Here is an 18,003-nt window from a genome sequence, read left to right on the forward strand (position 1 = left end):
TAATGTCACATCCTAAATGTAATGACCAAAAATGTGGAGGTACTGCAATGATAACAGCTTTGAGCGAAAAGAAGGAGGTTTGAGTCAAAATGGAAATTGGGGACATAGAATAAATAACAATTGCAACAATTCAAACTGCCTGTGCTTCCTCAACATGGCGACCGAGATGCTGCGTGAGTGTGTGCGACGTGTCTGTCAAGCAGCAGCTAACGATCCCATTGGTGATGGAGCCGTGCGATCAGCAGCCAGCTAATGTGAGAGGGAGCGAGCGTGAGACGAGAAGGTTCAGTGGGAACTCTGGGTAACGGGGCAAGGACACCAAAGTCCTTGCTTGACTTTTCACTCCTGCAACAACATCAACATGGCAGGAGCTCATGTATTTTTCGATACCGTTTTATACAGCATTTTGGTTGCGAATGAGCGAGACCCGAAAAGTGGCGATTGCTTTGTCACGGCGGTGTGCAATGAAAAAAAGAATGACTCAGGGAAAACATTGTAGTGAGCCATGATGAAGGCCTTGTTTTACAGGCTGTATGCCTTCATTACACAAATGGCTCTGCACAACACCGTAAAAGAGTACATAACACCGCAGTGCTGTATTTCTCTGTGGGTGTGTGGGTGTCAAGAGTGAGAAGCAGAGAAAGAGAGATGAGGTGTAAAAGCACAAATATTTAGCTCTTGCTGCCATCTCTTCGTTACCTCTGGTTCTTCATCACGAAGCAGAATTAAAAGCAAAGCGAGCCAGGAGCAAAGAGAGCGGTGAAGCCCCAGCTGGAGAAAGCTATAGGCCATTTGCGTCCCAGGCAAAATGGTTTCAATAAAGCGGAAAGTTTCGTCATTTGTTCCAGCAGAAACGGATATTTTTAGCACGACAGGCAGCCAGCTGAGAACGTTACCCACCGGTTATGATGTCAAAATTAGGAGACAATTGTTAAATTCGAAGTCGCCATAGCCCGTGGTAAAGCAGTGGCCTTTCAGTCCACAAACGACCTTTAGGATGACCTTCTTAGCATGCAGAGCGTGCACCGAGTGTGGCCACAAATGTATGATGGGGTCATATTTACATCTACGTGCAGGCCGACTCTGTTGGCAGTTTGATTGATGGTGTAGATAGCGATGACAGCGTACATCATTTGTACATCAACTTACACATGCTCTGAATGAATCTGCAAAACTCAGCACACGAAGCGCTGGCTAATAGGAAAGGAGTATGTGCTATTTTCACAGGTTGCGAAGGTGACATATGCATATGGTGCATTAAAAAAAAAAATTCTCTGCAAGCCATTTGTTTTATGGGTAATGTAAGATAAGTTTGAAATTATATTTGAGTATTTGGGGATCATAGTTTGTGGTATATTTTGAGTTTAACCTTTAATACCATATTGCTAGTTGCTATTCGTGCCAGGTCTTGGTCTCCTTCCTCCTATTAATAGTCTGGGTTCACTGTACTAATTTGTGATATCAGCGCGAGAAAAAATAAGTTGTGTACAGTGTGTATTGGTGTGAAAAAGTCGTAGAGTGTTACTGCTGTATTTGTGTTTGTTTGTTTATCCGTATGTTTGCGAGCAGGTAACTTCTTGGTTCTTGGAACCTCGAACGTCACTCAAATTCCTCTGAGCTCGAGAATTTCGGATGAAGACTCATCGTTAAATTAGACTTTTTACACAAATATTATTTATTTTCCAATTAAAGATGTTGTTAATCTTTGATCAAGGACATTTTTTAAGGTATCTGAACGATATGAAAAATAAAATGTTAAAAAACATATGTATAGAAACTTGTGAAGTCTGCAGTTTTCAAGATGCTAGCAAGATGTAGCCTCTCTCCACTCCTAATCCCCCACACGCCCCTGACCAAAACCATGCCCGTCACGATGGTGTATGAGACTGCTAACTGACGTTAGCCACAGCGACGACGCTGGTAGCATGCATGGCGTAGTCCTGTTGGAAAGTTGCAATACACGAAATGTTGCTGGTTAGATTTTTTTTTGGGACTGTACAACCAATTACAAATATTATAGAGGTGATCAATTTACCTGACGACCTGGTGAGAATGGTGATGCTGGCGGTGTGTTTACATAGCTATTGCATTATGTTTACCTTTGATTTGTCTTGAGAGCTGTCCAATTCCTTCTTTTTAACTTTTTTTTTTTTTTTTTTTGCTAACTGGAGTATAATACTCCGCCCAAGAAAACTATAAGCGTGAGGTTGCTGTGTGCGGTAGACTGAGCGTCCATGATTATGAGCGTGTGCTGTGTGATGATGATTGACACACTCTTTGGTCACGCCCTCGGCTACAACAGTCTCTGATAGGCTCTTCCTGTCACGGTGGGACAAGTTTTAAAATAATAATAATAATAATAATAATAATAATAATAAAGAGGCATAAAATTGGGGCCAGAGAGGGATGACTTTTCAAAAGATCATTTTAATAATATTCTAATGTCCGATGATATAGGCAGTTTTAACATTCTGTATACTATGACATTTTTTAAATTTTTTATTTAAACTGCAAACCCTTCTTTAAGTGACACCCTATATAGTAGAAACTACACGTTTTAAAATGCTGAGGCTAGTCTGTTGCGCTTTGTGCTTGACGGAGGTAAAAACCAAACCTCCACGAATATAGACAACTAATTGCGATTGATCTGAAATCCTACTCTAAATCCTTGTGAAAACATTCCACAGAGGCATATCCAGTGTGTTGAATTATTGTATTTATGTAATTCGGATCAGCAGCCATCCCATTGCCTTCCTCCTCTCCTCTGTAGGACTACACGTTGACTATGTACTTCCAGCAAGCGTGGCGGGATAAGCGGCTCTCCTACTCCGAGATCGCCTACAACCTCACTCTGGACAACCGAGTGGCCGACCAGCTGTGGGTACCGGACACTTACTTTCTCAACGACAAAAAGTCCTTTGTTCACGGCGTCACTGTCAAGAACAGGATGATCCGCCTGCATCCTGATGGCACCGTGCTTTATGGACTCAGGTAAGCCGCTTAAAGCAGCCCTTGTGTGCCGTTATTAATGCATTGATTACAAAGCATAATGAGCTAACAAAGTTGTATCTGTTGCATCTAACAGGGCCTTTTTAATCACATGTGCTGGTATATCAGAACCAATAATTTGACTGACTCAATATCTAAAGCAGGAATGAGGAACCTGTGGTGCAAGAGCATTTCATCCAGCTTATCATGCAATTCTAAAACAAATAAAACCATGGACAGTGGACTCCTGCCTAATCGCAGTTTACTATTCACAAATTCACATATTCATGTTTTTTGTGCTCTCTCTGCAACACCCTAAAATGCCACAAGGTGGTACCAAAACCCTGGCTAATAGGAAAGTAGTAATTGGAGTAAAGAAAATATGTTCAAGTGATACATCTAGACTGTTCGAAGATTTTTGTATGTTGGAGAGGATTTAAGTTTAGCCCAGGTTATTACCGGAGGAAGTTATGACAGCGTGTGTATAGAAATCAAGTTTTCTGTAAGTCACTTATTTTTAAGGGTAATGTTGTATGAAGAGCTTGAAATGAGATCAAAGTGTTTTGGGATCATAGTTTGTGGTATAGTTATGATTCAAACTTTTCAAATTTTGATATAGGCAGTATAGGCAAACATTTTTAGGGGGGTGTCAATTACTTTTTTGCTATCATTGGCAGGGTTCGGTCCGCAAGTGGGGGTTTACTGTCCCACAAACGCTCATAATACAGACCCATTCCAGACAATTTTAATATCATGGAAAAGTTTATTTATTTCCATAATTCCATTCCAAAAAGTTAAACTTTCATAGATTATAGATTCAGGGCCCACAACTTCAACAATTTCAAGTATTTATTTGTTTATTTTTACATAATTTGGGCTTCCAGCTCATAAAACTGACAAGCTGGAAGCCCTTCCATCCATCCATCCATTTTCCTCACCGCTCATCCTCACCAGGGTCGCGGGCTGCTGGAGCTTATCCCAGCTATCTTCGGGAGGGAGGCGGAGTACAGTCGCGAGCCAATCGCAGGGCACATAGAAACACACAACCATTTGCACTCACATTCACACCTAGGGGCAATTTAGAGACTTCCATTAACCTATCATGCATGTTTTTGGGATGTGGGAGGAAACCGGAGTGCACAGAGAAAACCCACCCAGGAGAACATGCAAACTCCCCACAGGCGGGGCCGGGATTTGAACCCCGGTCCCCAGAACTCTGAGGCAGATGTGCAGCAGTGTGTCCACGGCCCTCAGTCTCTTCTCCAATTAAACCCCAAATGCTGAGCAGTAAATACAAAAGACACTCCTTGTCCTCCATTGCCGTTTGCCTACGTCTTGTTTAAACTGATGTGTTCACTGTGCAGTGGAAAACCGACCGCCCAAATCGAATTGAGCATCTGTTTGAAAAGCTCTGGTGGTTGTTTTTGTGGTCCTTCATGTTTATGATCTATAGATTAAGACTGACTTTTTTTCAATTAAAGATGTGTCGTTTTTTTGTTTTTTTGTTGATACAGTATGTGTTTTAAGTACCATATTTGCTTCAGTATTAGAAAGACTGTCCTTGCCTTCTCTATTCTTGTTGTTAGTATATCTTTGGGATGCCAAGGTGCTTTGATGTTTTCAGTGAGATGTGTATGGCAGAAGCGCCACTTTCTTAATTTAGCTGCCCATGTCCCTTGATGAGCATGAAAATCAATCATTGATTGGTCCAGATCAATAATGAGGGAGTGCGATACAAACAAGCGATCTGTCTGATTGCACTGAGATGCTTCAGCCCGTCTGCAAGTCAACTCTGCCTGGCGTTGGACCGGCATGCCTCAGAGGAGAATGGAATCTATAATTGATAACTCCCAACCAATAATGTATTAGTTTAATACAAACACCGACTCTGTAGCTGCACTGAAGCTGCGTATGTGGCCGCACAGGCCGGCGTGGTCCATCTGTCACTGTGCTGCTGATCCGGCTCCTCCTCCTCCTTTATGCCTTCATGCAGCGTGTTTGCGCGATTGCACGTGATCTCCAATTAGTTTACACGCTTTTAAAACAAAAAAAGATAATTGTTTCTAATTCAAGATGTTGCTGCATTCAGTCATTCTCTCGCAAGACACGGAGATGCCTTTCTTGCGCAAAGGCTCCTTAAAATATTAAAGCATCTGCACTGCGCCAGATTATTCATCCCAACATTTTGTTGAGAAATGTAATTCATAACACTCTGAGCCAATTATATAAGCCCAACACATATGCTTTGCATAACTGCCAAAAGAAATGGAGGATGGGAGAGGGCTTGTTGTGAATTTGAGGGCGTGCGTGCAGCAGAGAGATGCAGTTGTTACCTCACATACGTCGTCCTTGTCAGTGCCTCCCGGCTCCTCCATTATTTGCTCCGTGGGTTTGGTTCAGGTTTTATTTGATGCTAGCACGTCCAGACACAAGCTGCTGTCAGAGTCAGGCCGGCCAGATGCCTGAGTGCTCTGAGCAGGCTGACACATACCTGCAGAGACGGGCGGTCTGGTTGCAAGGGCTGTAGTGGATGTGCACAAGATGGCCAACAGAGTGAAGAGTTCTCACTGGGAAAACAGGATGTATGCTAATGTATCACTGGTCACGGACGCGTTATTAGGATTCCCAGGACGTACCCCACTAGAAAATAATTGGCTCCTGCGTCGAGGGAAGGGCAGGCTACGCAGATGTAACGAGATGAGCATCCCAACATGCATCACATTTGTACCAAATAAAAACAAAGAAGTTTGTTATGGTTAGGTTTAGGGCTAGGGTCGGTTGCTTAAACCGGTTTAGGATGAGTTGTGGTTAGGATTAGGGTGGGTTAGGGTTAGTGGGAAACATAACGCCGCCACACTTAAGTCACATACTTATTAGGCCATGTTCTACAGGGATACAACAGCCACTCATAGTGCATCGGCGCATGTCCTGGAGCCAGTAATATTGGAGCAGGGCGTGTCATTCCTGGAAACGATGTGGGAATCCTAATAACGCGTCACGGAATCACAGTGCATGTCGGTGATACGGGCTGGCGTTCATTTGCATGTTAATCCTGCTAGAGTCTCAAATACTATAATTCACTGGCATACTACAATTTGCGTGTTTTTTTATTTTATTTTTAATTTTTTAATTTTTTTTTTAACACTGGCATAATTTTTTAACAAAACTATTCCAAAATGAAAATCGTGGGAGAATTGAGGAGGTGGGACTTGGCTAAGAGAGCCCAACCAAGATGTGTGGATAGATGTGCTTTGATATTTTATCATAATGTGAGTGTTTTGATTATGCTGGAATAGTCATGACTAAAAATCGTGCCTGTAAAATGAACAAGGTCACATCCTTGTTCTTTTTATAGGCGTGACTTTATCAAACGAACAAGGATGTTAATTTCAGTGAATGCTGAAAGTGTTCGACATTCACAGAAATGTTTCATACTTCTCAAAGTGTATACTGTAAAGTACATGATCCATCCATTTTCTGTACCGCTTCATCCTCACTAGGGTCGTGGGCATGCTGGAGGCTAGCCAAGCTAACTTCGGGCGAGAGGCGGGGTACACCCTGAACTGGTCGCCAGCCAATCGCAGGGCACATATAAACAAGCAACCATTTGCGCATACATTCACACCTAAGGGCAATCTAGAGTTCCCAATCAACCTACCATGCATGTTTTTGGGATGTGGGAGGAAACCGGAGTGCCTGGAGAAAACCCACGCAGGCACGGGCAGAACATGCAAACTCCACACAGGCGGGGCCGGGATTTTAACCCCTGCCCCCAGAACTGTGAGGCAGATGTGCTAACTAGTTGTACACCATGCCGCCTGTAAAGTATATTAATAAATGAAAATAGTGTAATGATCAAATACAGGGGCTCCTCGGTTTAAGACGCCGTTCCATTCCGGAATTTGGAAGTAAATTGGAATGTGCCGTAATCTAACACTAGCCTAGGCTAACGCAGAAGTAAAATCAATATCACAGTGTGCATGAAAAACACAAGTAGGCCGTAAATATGAAACGATCTAGTGAAGCAAGCGCGTCAGTAAGTAACAAGGATGCAAGTGTATAGTACTCGTTCTCGTAAAAATGCACTGTAATTTAACTCCAATAAAGTAATTTCATTATAGTAAATTAGCACCCATTATTTATATCATGTTGTAATGTTGGTTTGACCTGACTGATTAGAATACATGACCTGAATAGAGAATATTTTTGGATATACTCGGTATACAGCACACAAGGAAATACAGTAAATGAACAAGTCATTGAAATAGACAAATTGCTCCATCTTGTGATCAGATCGGTGATCAGTTATCGTTTTTTTAAACTCGCTGATCGGTGATTGGCCCCAGAAATCCTGATCGGGTAAAGCCTAGTGTTTAGAGTATTATTAGTAGTATTAGGTGCATGCATGTGTTTGCTTGTCCGTCCCGGAATTCAGTATAGTATGTTCTGAATTCTCCCGATTCCTGGTCTTCAATCACCTGGACCTGCAAATGACAACAGTGCTCCCAACTGTCACTTTCAGGGAGAGGCATTGTGATCTAATTATACAGCGAGAGGCATTGTGATCTAATTATACAGCACCCCCCCCCCCCCCCCCCAAAAAAAAATCACAAACCATTAACACAGATGACACACAACAAAATATCTAGTGAGAAGTAAGACCACAGAACCTCCTGAAGCATGTTGCTCAAAATTCACAGGCAAAGGTCAGAAAAGGGAGATCCAGAGAGAAAGAGACATGAAGGTCAGACTTCACTCAAAATGGAAGAGGAATTGAATTTAGCCCTCTTCCTATCGATACACTCAACACAGGCCTTTAAAGTTATCAATATCACCTTCAAGCCAATGATCAAACAAGGGTGGTTTGTATGTTCAGTGTGTGCAGATGAGCCTGGACTAGAAAATGGAGAGTGCTTTGGTACAGCAGACATTTTATTTGGAAATTTGGCTTCACGGAGAGCTCTCTCAGTGTCCAAAATGGAGGCATCGACTCCATCTTCATTTGGACGTCCAGCTTCATTAGAGGGTAAAATACGATTGGATGCAAATGTCAGGTTGATTACGACGCGCTCACATTCATAAACTTGCACTCTTGAATTCACTTTGTGCTGTGACGCTGTCTCGAAATGGGATTCTGTCTGGGAATTTGTGGTGGTTGTGTTATGTCCGTAAACAAGGTCATTGGTAACAAAGGTGCACATGTCCCCTCAGGAAGGGGCCACACACACACACATACACACGCACACAGTGGCTAGGCTGGGAACATGCAGCAAAAACAGCCTTTTTTTTTTTAGAACTGCATGTCCTATTAGCTCAGACGCAGAGCAAATGTAGCGTGTTTGAATCTGCGTGATATGCTCGAGCGAGGCCTCTCCTCCGGCAGGTCGGGCCGAGAGGGGGGACCGGCTTGGACCGGCCCAGCCCGGCCGTGATGGAGATGAAGAGCAAACAAGCCTGCGTGCTGCAAAGGTCCACTCTCACAGCAGCAAAGACAGCAGGAGGAAGGAGACAGGAAGGCGACTCCTGCACAAAAATCTCTCTTATCACCTTGCTCGTTGTTTGCTGTTTATTCATTGTTAGTATCTGACATGCTAGGTCGGCTAAGGGTTGCTGAAGACGGTCTTGATGAGTGTTGCAGTCTCTGTCAGACTGAAAGGCTTCAAGACTTCTGCTGATGATGTAGGTGGGCTATAAATAGCCTGGTATTTATAACCCTGCCATTTTGGCCTCATTTTTGTTCCTTTCTCCCACTTCGCTTTCTCTGCGCTTCTGTAATGATTTAGTGGCACTGATGATGGGGAGCGATCGATGACTTGCCAGAATGCCAAACATTGAAACAACATTTTCGTCAGAAATGGGTAAACTATGGCAGAATTTTGACTCCCGTGTTAATTCCCCAATGCGCCACAGCCCTGCTAACTGGCTCTTACATAAGAGCCCAGAGAGCAAAAAAAAAAAAAAAAGGAGGCAGAATGTGAGAGAGAGGAAGACTGTGTGTCTCTACAGCTCAAAACATAAAATCCCTAACCAGCCAGACTGCCACTGAGCAGTGGCGATGGTGCCCTGTGCGATTCCCCTAGATGGCGCCCCCCTGATAATCGAATGGGGGTGGTGCTGACAAACGTTTTTCACTGTTTAAATCTGATCAAAAAACAGTTTGTTGTAGATCTTTCCATTGGAAATTTGGGCGCCAACAGGGAAAGAGGGCTGGTGGGGCTGGGGTTAGTTAATTACTGTTCCAAGACGGACAGAATACTATGTGATTGGTAAAGTTACATTACATTTTATTACATTGTAAATCCATTTGTCCAAAGTCATTTCCAAAGTTCTCTGGGGTTATATCATAGTTCTGTAAAGCGGTGGGCGCAGCAGCCAGCCTGTCTGTCTTCCGGATACCATTCACAGTCCAACGGCCAGACGGAGCGGGCAAATCAGACTCTGGAATTGGCTTTTCGCTGCATTGCCACATGCAATCCCACCTCCTGGAACGCATTCCTCCCATGGATTGAATATGGCCACAACTCCCTCACCAGCTCCGGCACTGCTATGTCTCCTTTCATGGCCTGTTATGGTTTCCAACCTCCGTTGTTTAGGGAACAGGAGCATGCGGTGGCGGGTCCTGCGGTGAGGGATCGCCTGCGAAGCGTCCAGTCCATTTGGAAGGATGTCAGGGCGGCTTTAAATCGGTCTGCTGAGAGGAATAAACAGCTCGCGGACCTTTGTCGTTCCCCCACGCCTGACTACAAGGTGGGTCAGACGGTTTGGCTTTCCTCCCATGACCAGACTGAATCCCGTAAACTCGCTTCATTGGTCCCTTCCCGATCACTAAAATCATCAATCCCACATCAGTTCAACTCAAACTCCCACAATCTCTCAAGATCCGTCTGACGTTCCATGTGTCACTGTTCAAGCCTGTCTCCACCTGCACTCTTAGCTCTCCAGTCGTACCCCCTCCGCCCGCCCGCGTTATCGGCAACCATCCAGCCTTCACAGTTTCGTGTATCCTTGATGTGACGCCCAGGAGCACGGGCTTGTAGTTCCTAGTGGACTGGGAGTGGTATGGTCCGGAGGAACGCTCCTGGATCTCCCGCAAGCTTGTTCTTGATGGCTCCCTGATTAGGGACTTTTACGCGGCTCACCCTGAGAAGCAGGACGTCAGGAGGCGACCGTTGAGAGGGGTGTACTGTCACTGCTGTGCCCAGCAGTTCCTATGTTGGGGCTTGGGTGGCGTTTTCCGCCCCTCTCGCACTCTCTCTCTCTTCCCAGTAAACGGCACCACCTCGGCCACGTACCTGTTGTCAATCAGTCTTCATCATTGCCTGCATTTAAACCCGCCAGATCCAGGACTCCACTGCCAGAGTATTGACATTCACCTGTGGTACACCGACTCTCTACTCGCACGTAAGCTACGCCATTTCTCACAATTGTTCTGACCTCCGTATTCTTCCTCATCCTCAGTGCTCCTTCCGTGCTCCCCGCCTTGCTGATCTCTACAACCACGCCAAGTCTGCGTACATCTGCACGGCCAGAGAGTATAAAAATTAGCTGATTGTGGAAGAGCATAGCGGTTAGCCACGCTAGCTTCAACTATTACGATTGTCTCATACCGTACTACCTGGCAGCGAGGAACGACGGCAGAGGCGTTAAGTGAAACACCATTTTTGTCGCCGTATTTAATGTCCAATAATGCGCGGGTAACAACTGTGTGATATTGAAAATGTTATTCATCATAGAAGTTGTGGTACAACACACACCAGCAACACGACACTTGTTTCGCTTTACGAGACTGAAAGCAACACGTGTCACTTTACGATACTGTCGTCAGTAAACTATGCAGTTGTATGGATGCTACTAGCATGTGGAAATATTTTACTAGAAATTAGACACATAGAAAGTCTACCCTCAAGTAGAATAAAAGCAATAGTGAAATAAAAGCAATGAAAAAGAGAAATGCTTAATTTTTATGGAGCCTGCCTACGATATCCTGTCTTACAACATGCTATGCTATGGCACAAGATGAGACCGGCCGGCTTGTTCAAGAGAAAACGCACAGGATTCCCAGTAATTACAATAGTTACACTTACTTTAAGTTGCATTTTTAATATATATATTTTTAATTTGTTTCTCTGCATGTGCATTGAAATATGTACTGGTGTGTGGTGTAAAAAGCTTAAGGACCACAGTACTGTGCTAAAAAACTATCAATGACACCATCGATTAATCGACTTCAATTCAACTAGCTTTTATTATAGAATGCTTCAGCGCCCCTAAAAACTTGTCAGCCCCCCCCCCCTCTGCCCACCCCCTCAAAAATATTGGTATTAAGAATTTTTGGTGGCTTCAGTATTGTGTGTCTGCTCTTTGTAAATGAATTTTTTTTGGCTCCATCAAGCTGCAATATTCAACCCAGTTGAAGCGGTTGGGATGAGAATCAGCACCTCCAAATCTGAGACCCTGGTCCTCAGTCGGAAAAGGGTGGAGTGCCTTCTCCAGGTCAAGAATGAGATCCTGCCCCAAGTGGAGGATTCAAGTATCTTGGTCTCTTTTTCGTGAGTGAGGGAAGAATGGACCGGGAGATTGACAGGCAGATTGGTGATGCAAACTCTGTATCGTCTGTTATGGTGAAGAAGGAGCTCCGCCGAAAGGCAAAGCCCCAGTTTACGGGTTGATCTACATTCCTACCCTCACTGATGGTCACGAGCTGTTGGTAATGACCAAAAGAACAAGATTGCAGAGACAAGTGGCCGAAATGAGTTTCCTCTGCGGTGTGTCCAGGATTTCCCTTAGAGATAGGGTGAGAAGCTTGGTCATCCAGGAGGGGCTCAGAGTCAAGCCGCTGCTCTTCCGCATCGAGAGGAGCCAGATGAGCTGCCTCGGGCATCTGGTTCCGATGCCTTCTGGACACATCCCTGGTGAAGTGTTCCTGGGATTTCCCACCGGGATGAGGCCCCAGGGATGACCCAGGATACGCTGGAGAGACTATGTCTCTCGGGTGGCCTTGGAAGGCCTCGGAATCTCCCTGAAGCTGCTGACCCAATTAGCTGGGGAAAGGGACGTTTGGGTTTTCCTCCTTAGGCTGCTGCCCCCGTGACCCAACTCCGAATAAGTGGAAGAAAATGGATGTATGGATGAATGAATGGATGGACTTGAGAGTGATCATGAATGACAAGGTAACCAAAGGCCACAACCAAAGGCCACAACCAATACAGATTATTATGGTTGTTATTATTGGCATGATGCTATCATGTTTTACATCAATCAGTGTGTATGAAGCTTAAAGGCGTAGATGACGTCTCCATGGTTACAACCAAACAGCCTCCGGGCTTTGGCCCTGCCCAACTCAGCTCGGACCAAGTTGTCGTGTGCGTGTTGCTGGGCGTATGCTAAGAGGAACTGTCAGACTGATTCGCTCTTTGTTTAAAAACTGTGTGACCACAATATGGCCCCTTTTTCCTTTTCTTATGTGACATAAGATAATCTAACAATGATCACAATTCTGTTCATGTACAATATCACTTCAAGTGGCAGAGAAACGAGTGGTAACAAGCTTGAAGGCTGTCGAATGGAAAAAGCTGCCTTGCGGATCAGTTAAATTGATGTCAAAGCAGTTTTGTTTATTAAATGGTCATAACAAGGTGGAGATGGTGACCTTTGCACAGTATTGTATATAAAATGTTGATAATTGGATAGGGCCTCTGTTATCATAACTGCTTTGCGTTACAAAATGCACCACACATTTGCAATGGGAGACAGGTCTGGACAACTGGCAGGCCAGTCTAATGTGGCTTGGCATTGTCTTGCTGAAATAAGCAGAGACGTCCCTGAAAAAGACGTTGCTTGGATGGCAGCATGTGTTGCTCCAAAACCTGTATGTACCTCATCCATCCATCCATTTTCTTTATCGCTTATCCTCACTATGATCTTAGGGAGAGATGTTCCTTTCAACATTCATGGTGCTTTCACAGATGTGCAAGTTACCCGTGCCATGGCACTAACCAGAGATGTGGATTCGAGTCACATGACTTGGACTCGAGTCATGAATTTGATGACTTTAGATTTGACTTGACAATGTTACAAGACTTGCAACTCGACTTGGACTTGAACAGCAATGACTCGTAACTTCACTTGGACTTGAACCCATTGACTTGAAAAGACTTGGTACTTTGACCAAAGCACTGAGAAACCAAAATTCGTAGTTTCTCTTTAGGTCTATGTGTCACGTATTGTTATACTACAGGAAAATATGAATAGTGACAACATAATGTTGCAGATATAACTGATTTTTTAAGGTCAAAGTATACCACACTATAGTTAGTTTGTATTATCTTTAGACCGTTAACGCCCTGATGGGCATGCTCTTGTAAAGGAATTGAACAAGCTGTCACTCTGACACACATGGAAAAAAAAAACTACAACAGAAATCAGCTATAAATGTGAATATTAAATAAGGTATACATTAAAAAAAAAAAAAAAAAAAATTGTGCCTTTATGACAAGATGACAAACTTGTATTCCTCCTTTTAAACATCGCCTTATGTTTTTGATACTCACAAGAAATGCCAAGTTTAAACTGAAATCTATTTGAAATGTTCTCACTAGAAAAGTTTGTCGACAACAAAATGCAGTTTCCTGCTCTATGCACAATGTGAATTTAACAAAAATACTGTTCATTATTTAAAAGAAGAAACCAATTGGTCTTTCTTTAGTAAGTGAAATGTCTCATTTTCTCTTGTGTATTCACAATTGCTCTTTTACAAATCAAAAATATATTTTATCATGATACTTGATTATTCCGATAGAATTGTCAGTAGAATATTCGATAACTAATTGCTGCACTACTGGATGCAAATTATTATTTGGGTTTGGTCTGTTTAATGTCCCTTCAGAAATAAAGTGACAAAAAGTAAGTCATAGAATAGCATTTTCATAGAATAACTGAAAACGTACTATCCATCAGTTTTGAATGGGTAATGTACTGAGCCCTTGACGATTGGCTTTGAAAGAGCAAACATTTTGATCAGACCCCCAGTTTTCTGATAAAGGTTCAATGCAACACCCTGAACTGGTTGCCAGCCAATCGCAGAGCGCATACAAACAACCAACCATTCGCACTCACATTCACACGTACGGGCAATTTAGAGTTTTCAATTAACGTGCATGTTTTTGGGATGTGGGAGGAAACCGGAGTGCCTGGAGAAAACCCACGCAGGCACGGGGAGAACATGCAAACTCCACACAGGCGGGGCGGGGGATTGAACCCGGGTCCTCAGAACTGTGAGGCTGACGCTCTAACCAGTCGTCCACCGCCAATATTATATATATTAAAATATATTTTTATTTTGTTGTTATTTGTGTTAAAATGATTCGAAAAGACTTGCGACTTGCCTGTCTCGACTTGGGTCTTGATTCAGGAGTTGAGGGCAAAGAGGTGGGACTTGTGACTTGCACAACAATGACTTGGTCCCACCTCTGGCACTAACACACCACCACAGATGCTGGCCTTTGAAGTTTGTACTGATAACAATCCAGATGGTCCTTTTCCCCGTTGGCCCAGAGCACATGACGTCCATGAGCTCCAAAAACAATTTGAAATGTGGACTCATCAGACCACAGCACAGTTTTCCCACTTTGCGTCAATCCATCTCAGATGAGCATATGCCCAGAGAAGCTGACTGCGTTCCTGGGTATTGTTAATATATGGCTTTCGCTGTACATGGTGGAGTTTTCACTTGTATTTGTAGATGTAACGACGAACTGTGCTAACTGACAATGGTTTTTTTGAAGTGTTCCTGAGCCCATGTAGCAATATGTTTTACACAATCATCCCGGTTTTTAATGGAGTGCTGCCTGAGGAATCGAAGGTCATGTGCAGCCATGGTTTGGTTTTCAGCCTTTCTCCAGATTCTCTGAATCTTTTGGTGATATTATGGACTGTAGATGATGAAATTCCTAAATTCCTTGCAATTGTATGTTGAGAAATGTTGTTCTTAAACAGTTGGACTATTTGCTTACGTAGTTGTTCACAAGTGGTGAACCTCTCCCCATCCTTATTCATGAACAACTGAGCCTTTAGGGGATGCTCCTTTTATATCCAACCATGACACTCACCTGTTTCCAATTAACCTGTTCACATGTGGAATCTTCCAAAGTGCTGTTTTTTGAGCATTCCTCACATTTTCCAATCTTTTGTCCCTGCCCCAGATTTTTTAAACATGTTGCAGGCATCAAATTCAAAGTGAGAGAATATTTGCTAAAAAAAACCCAAAACAAACAACCCACAATAACGTTCATTAGTTTGAACATGACATATCTTGTTATTGTAGTGTGTTGAATTGAATATAGGTTGAAAAGGATTTGCTAATCATTGTATTCTGTTTTTATTTACCTTTTACACAATGTCCCAACGCCATTGGAATTGGGGTTTGTAGTTACCGGATACAGTAAGCAAAACCGTTGCTTCCTCTATTTCATCTACTCCTCGTTCTTCTTTGTGTTTTCCTTCATTCTGGATGCCCTGTAGCATCATGCCTCCTCTCATTGCTCAATCTCTGTACTGCACCAGTCTCCTGCTTTGGCACATGAGATAGATCGGTGTCGCCAACTTAGTGACTTTGTCGCTATAGTTAGCCTTTTCTGACCCCGATAGTTGTTTTTCAAAAAAGTGACTCGCGCCAACATGTGCTATAATTCTTGTTCCTTGATGATCACAGACATGTTTTGTCAACTGGGAACTGTTGTAAATTGCGGGGGGGAAAAGAAACATTTTCTTTAATAAGGTGATGGCGTCATTTGATGATTTCTTACGACTTTAAGGACAGACATGGCACAGGCATTAAAGGACATACATGGCCATCTAACCATCTATTTTCTATACTGCTTGTCTTTGTTCGTGTCAAGAGTAATCTGCACCCTGTCCAAGTTGATTTTAGGGGAAAACGTGGACTGTTCACCAGCCATTTGCAACAGCCATGTGGATTTTTTTCAGTCACATTTTAAAAATAATGTTATGTGTACCAGACTTAAGATTGGTTATACTGTATATTGAAGCTTGCTTTATGTAGGCTTAATTGGTTACACACAGACAAATGGGAGTATCCTTCCTATTAAAAATTGACTTTACTTAAATCATATAGCATCTCAGCCTGGATGATGTTGTTTTCTTATTTTTACATTTCCACTTTGCGCACTGTGTGTCCCCCCAGAGCAAATATCAGGGACATGTGCATGGGGGAAATGTCAGGAAACACGCACGCACGCGCATGCACGCACGCGCATGCATGCGGACATGCGCAGACATAGGAGCGCCAACATCCATGGACCACCTTTTTATAAGTCAGAAAAATAATGGTCAGTATGTGGGTCATTTTCATATAAGTTGTTCAATGACACAAATGAAGATTTAGCCATTTTTTTATGCCACTTTGGTTTTATTTGGGTAAATGTCTCCCATGCTGAAACAGGCATGCTTATTAAAGTCCTCTTTTCAATTTCAATTCAATTATTGATGATTTCAAATATTAGGCATTCATAGTAAAGGCAATCCTTATTGTCAGAGCAAAAGGCAGTGGCACTTTGAAATACAGTTCTTTTTGTAACAGTAAAGACAAAAGAGCATAACGGTAAAGACATAAACAGCAATATAAGAATCGGGTGAGTTACACAATTTACATGTGTTGCAGATACAAGTGCATCAATGATCCTGACGATCCATTAAACACATTACAGTTTCTCTTTATACAATCATAATAACGGTAAAGACATGCAATAGTTCAGACACTTTCACAAATTCATACATATGAATGCATATCTCAGAAATAACACCATTTATTTTGCTGTCTGCTATTGTGTGAATGCAAAATGACTGCCTCAACCTGGCACTTCAGTTCACAGATCCCTCTGGTCTATTGCAACAACGTAATGAGGCTCTCTCCAGCGGCATTAATGGTAAAGACAGCTTCAGTGACAAAGAAGGACTGTTTGTAAAAGAACCAAAAAAAGGAACTCTGAAGACACTAGGATGCATTTGTGTTAGTTTTCATGGAAAAGGTATCCTCAGCAATAGAAGAAAAATCCTGTACATGTACTCAATATCCAAAATTCTAATTAGCATCTTCAGAAAATGATGAGAGGCGAAACGTCGTCTAAGACAACCAGAACTGTCCAGCAGCGATCGATTCAATGCCCCGAGAATCAAATGACCAGGATGAATTAGAATATTCACAGGCATCTTAAGAAAAGATGTTGCAAATCATTAAACTTAATTTCGGACACCTAACGGTAAACACATTTTGGCATTTAAAGTTTGAAAACTGTTACTTTCTAATAATTGTATTTTATTATAAACAATTATGACCTTTTGATGGATAACAACTGCCAATAATTCATATACTCTTATCAATACAATTAATTGATTTTCAAAAGGAAATTCAGTGGGCCATGTCTTTACCATTATTGAAGGTTGGCTAAGAGTGTGGAAAATGTTTGTTTGAGACTACAGCAGAATGGCAAATCACAAGTGTTGGCTTTAGTAGGAGGAAATGATATGAAAAGAAATCTGAGCTTTTGCGGCTATTTTTCAATTGTAACTAAAATTGTAATCATGGAAATCGCCAAAAGAGACTATAGTTTAATTTCTTTATTAAAAAAACATAACATGTTTTTTTGGGGGGGGACTGGAATGGTTTTTAATTAGTTTTAATTGAGAATATTGACGTGACTTAAAATATTGAATTACAGTGGTGCCTTGAGAGTTAAATTATTTCAATGAGACGCCCATAATTCATAAAAAGTATCTCAAATCATCTTTCCCCAATGAAATCAATGGAAATGCCATTAATCCATTGCAGCCCCCCCCCCAAAAAAAACAATGTTTAATGTTTTTAATAAGAAAAATATCACACTACAATATTGTACTTCATAAAAATATCTAGAAATTACATACTGTAATTCAATAGAATTAAAAGAATGAAACAGTTTGTGCATCATGATTAATTCATTGTGGCACATTCTGGTGTGC

The 18,003-nt window shown here is 42.4% G+C and overlaps 1 protein-coding gene across 1 annotated transcript in view; it reads left to right on the top strand.

The window, feature by feature from the left end:
- The window catches only part of gabrb2a (gamma-aminobutyric acid type A receptor subunit beta2a), a 48,676-nt gene that overhangs the window by 18,630 nt on the left and 12,043 nt on the right, over window positions 1-18,003 (top strand). Inside the window, exon 4 of the mRNA XM_061686588.1 lies at window positions 2,771-2,991. Coding sequence (XP_061542572.1) covers window positions 2,771-2,991 — 221 coding nt within the window. The remainder of the gene's footprint in view (window positions 1-2,770; window positions 2,992-18,003) is intronic.

Source organism: Phycodurus eques, chromosome 9 (assembly GCF_024500275.1).
Source record: "Phycodurus eques isolate BA_2022a chromosome 9, UOR_Pequ_1.1, whole genome shotgun sequence".
In the NCBI taxonomy this organism is placed as follows: domain Eukaryota; kingdom Metazoa; phylum Chordata; class Actinopteri; order Syngnathiformes; family Syngnathidae; genus Phycodurus; species Phycodurus eques.